The 2,714-nt window shown below is 46.9% G+C and overlaps 1 protein-coding gene across 1 annotated transcript; it reads left to right on the top strand.

The window, feature by feature from the left end:
* Positions 1 to 103: 103 nt before the first annotated feature.
* Positions 104 to 2,246, top strand: LOC106761434 (protein DETOXIFICATION 48). The gene is made up of 2 exons (XM_014644987.2): positions 104 to 324; positions 493 to 2,246. The coding sequence occupies exons 1-2, from the start codon at positions 208 to 210 to the stop codon at positions 1,978 to 1,980; spliced, it is 1,605 nt and encodes a 534-aa protein (XP_014500473.1). The 5' UTR covers positions 104 to 207; the 3' UTR covers positions 1,981 to 2,246.
* Positions 2,247 to 2,714: the final 468 nt, after the last annotated feature.

Here is a 2,714-nt window from a genome sequence, read left to right as displayed (position 1 = left end):
GTAACTGTTGTTTCTTTTGGTAATTAATTTCATATTCATATACTGTATATAGTTCAGCAATATTTCTCTATAGTGACACGTAACCTTTGTAGGGCCACTTTTTCATTCATAAAAACACATTCCCCTTCACCCTTTCCCTCGCATCCTCACACAACTTCAAACGATCACTATTGTTCTTCTCTATTCATTCATAATATATCCATCATCATGTGTAATCCCAAACCATCCTCATCATCCCCATTTCTGTGTCCCGATCCCAAACTCAAAAATCATCGTCAACTTCAGGATGATGATGAACTTCACAGATGCCCAACTCCCAACGAGGTAACCAGAGAAACAGAGAGACAAGATATTTGTTTAATGTAATTTAAATGCCATCTTCATGGTCACATCACACCATGAAAAACAAATAATGGGAGTTTATGATATTAACGTGTTTTTGTCTTATTTTTTCTCCATGCTACTTTATAATTTTGGAGTGCATTGGTGCAGGTCATAGCAGAAATTAAGGCACTGGGGAAGATATCAGTCCCAACAGCACTCACCGGGTTGCTCTTATATTCAAGAGCCATGATCTCAATGCTGTTCTTAGGCTACCTTGGTGAGATGGAGCTGGCCGGAGGCTCTCTGTCTATCGGCTTCGCCAACATCACCGGCTACTCCGTCATCTCAGGTCTTGCCATGGGAATGGAACCCATTTGCGGCCAAGCCTACGGCGCAAAACAATGGAAAACGCTGGGCTTGACCCTCCAGAGAACCGTCCTCCTCCTCCTCTCCACCTCCATCCCCATCTCCCTCACCTGGCTCAACATGAAGTCCATACTCTTATGGTGCGGCCAGGACCACCAGATATCCTCCACCGCACAAACCTTCATCCTCTTCTCCATCCCAGACCTCTTTCTCCTCTCCCTCCTCCACCCTCTCCGCATCTACCTCCGTACCCAAAGCATCACATTGCCCCTAACCTACTGCTCCGCCCTCTCCCTCCTCCTCCACCTCCCCCTCAACTTCCTCCTAGTCGTTCACTTCAAAATGGGAGTCTCCGGCGTCGCCATAGCCATGGTATGGACCAACCTCAACCTCTTCCTCTTCCTCTCCTCCTTCGTCTACTTCTCCGGGGTCTACAAAGACTCGTGGGTCCCACCCAGCTCCGACTGCCTCCGTGGCTGGTCCTCTCTACTTGCACTTGCGGTTCCCACCTGCGTCTCTGTCTGCCTCGAATGGTGGTGGTACGAACTCATGATAATCCTCTGCGGGCTTCTCCTCAACCCCAAAGCCACCATTGCTTCCATGGGCATCCTCATCCAAACCACCTCCCTCGTCTACGTCTTCCCCTCCTCCCTCAGCCTCGGCGTCTCCACCCGCGTCGGCAACGAGCTCGGCGCCAACCGCCCCGCCAGGGCCCGCATTTCCATGATAGTCTCACTCGCCTGTGCCGTCGCGCTCGGCCTCGCCGCCATTGTATTCACCACCCTCATGCGACATCAATGGGGCAGATTCTTCACTTCTGACACCGAAATTCTTGACCTCACTGCCTCCGTGCTCCCCATCGTCGGCCTCTGCGAGCTCGGCAACTGCCCGCAGACCACGGGCTGCGGCGTCCTCCGCGGCAGCGCCAGGCCCACCGTCGGAGCCAACATCAACTTGGCCTCGTTTTATTTGGTGGGCATGCCCGTCGCTGTTCTCCTCGGGTTCGTCGTGAAAATGGGTTTTCCTGGGCTCTGGCTTGGGTTGCTTGCGGCTCAAGCCTCTTGCGCTTCTCTCATGATATTCGTTCTCTGCACCACTGACTGGAATGCTCAAGTGCAAAGAGCCAATGACCTTACCACTGTTAATTCATCTTCTCCCAAGTTACCCACCACTCTCACGCCAACAACCTCAAACCATGTTTCTCTTCCAGAGCCTCTTGTCACCCATGATCACCTTCCCCACACACCCTCTCTTGAAACAGACCCTCTCATTATACACACCGTAAATTAATTCACCCATTATTTAATTAACCACTTCATCATTCCTCGCCAGAATCCACACCAGATTGAATTGTACAACTTGTACTGAGGACAAAAAAATTTAATATTTATCTTCTCCCCCTGTTTCTCTCACATTCATTATCCACACTTTTCAGGTGGTCGCCATAGTAATGATAAAATTAAACCTCTATAAACTCGGTTTTATTATGTAAAGTAACCTTCTTTTTAATATTTTAGTGGATTAAGATTTTAATGATATGGGTTTACCTGAGCAAAGGAAAAATATAGTCTTTTATTATTATTATTATTTTTTTTCTCAGAACCTTTCTGAGAAAGAGAAAAGCATTGGGTTCAGATGTCGGTTTTTATTGAAGGAAAACAAAAGGGGTTTCTGAGTAACGTTCGTGCTGTTCCTTCCACAAAGGGCAAAACTCTTGACTGTCTAGAAATGGAAAAAAGAAATACCTCTAAGACCATCAAAGCCAAGCCTAAAGCGTGAATTTAAACTCGATCGGTTTCGTTTCTCACTGTTCCTACTAAAAGATAACAATAATAAGAATTATTTGAAAGAAAAGGGTATTTGGGGCCGTGAAGGAAATAGCTTTCATCCTCACGTCGCTCAATGACTGTATTGTATGATAATGATGGTTATTCATTAGGGTTGGTGTTGAGTATCTAAAACTGGAGCTCTAATTGTACATTCTCGTAAATGGTTGTCGTACAATTCCGTAATGTGCGTGTGAT

This window comes from Vigna radiata, chromosome 5 (assembly GCF_000741045.1).
Source record: "Vigna radiata var. radiata cultivar VC1973A chromosome 5, Vradiata_ver6, whole genome shotgun sequence".
Classification (NCBI taxonomy): domain Eukaryota; kingdom Viridiplantae; phylum Streptophyta; class Magnoliopsida; order Fabales; family Fabaceae; genus Vigna; species Vigna radiata.
This window is presented reverse-complemented; position numbering and strand designations above follow the sequence as displayed.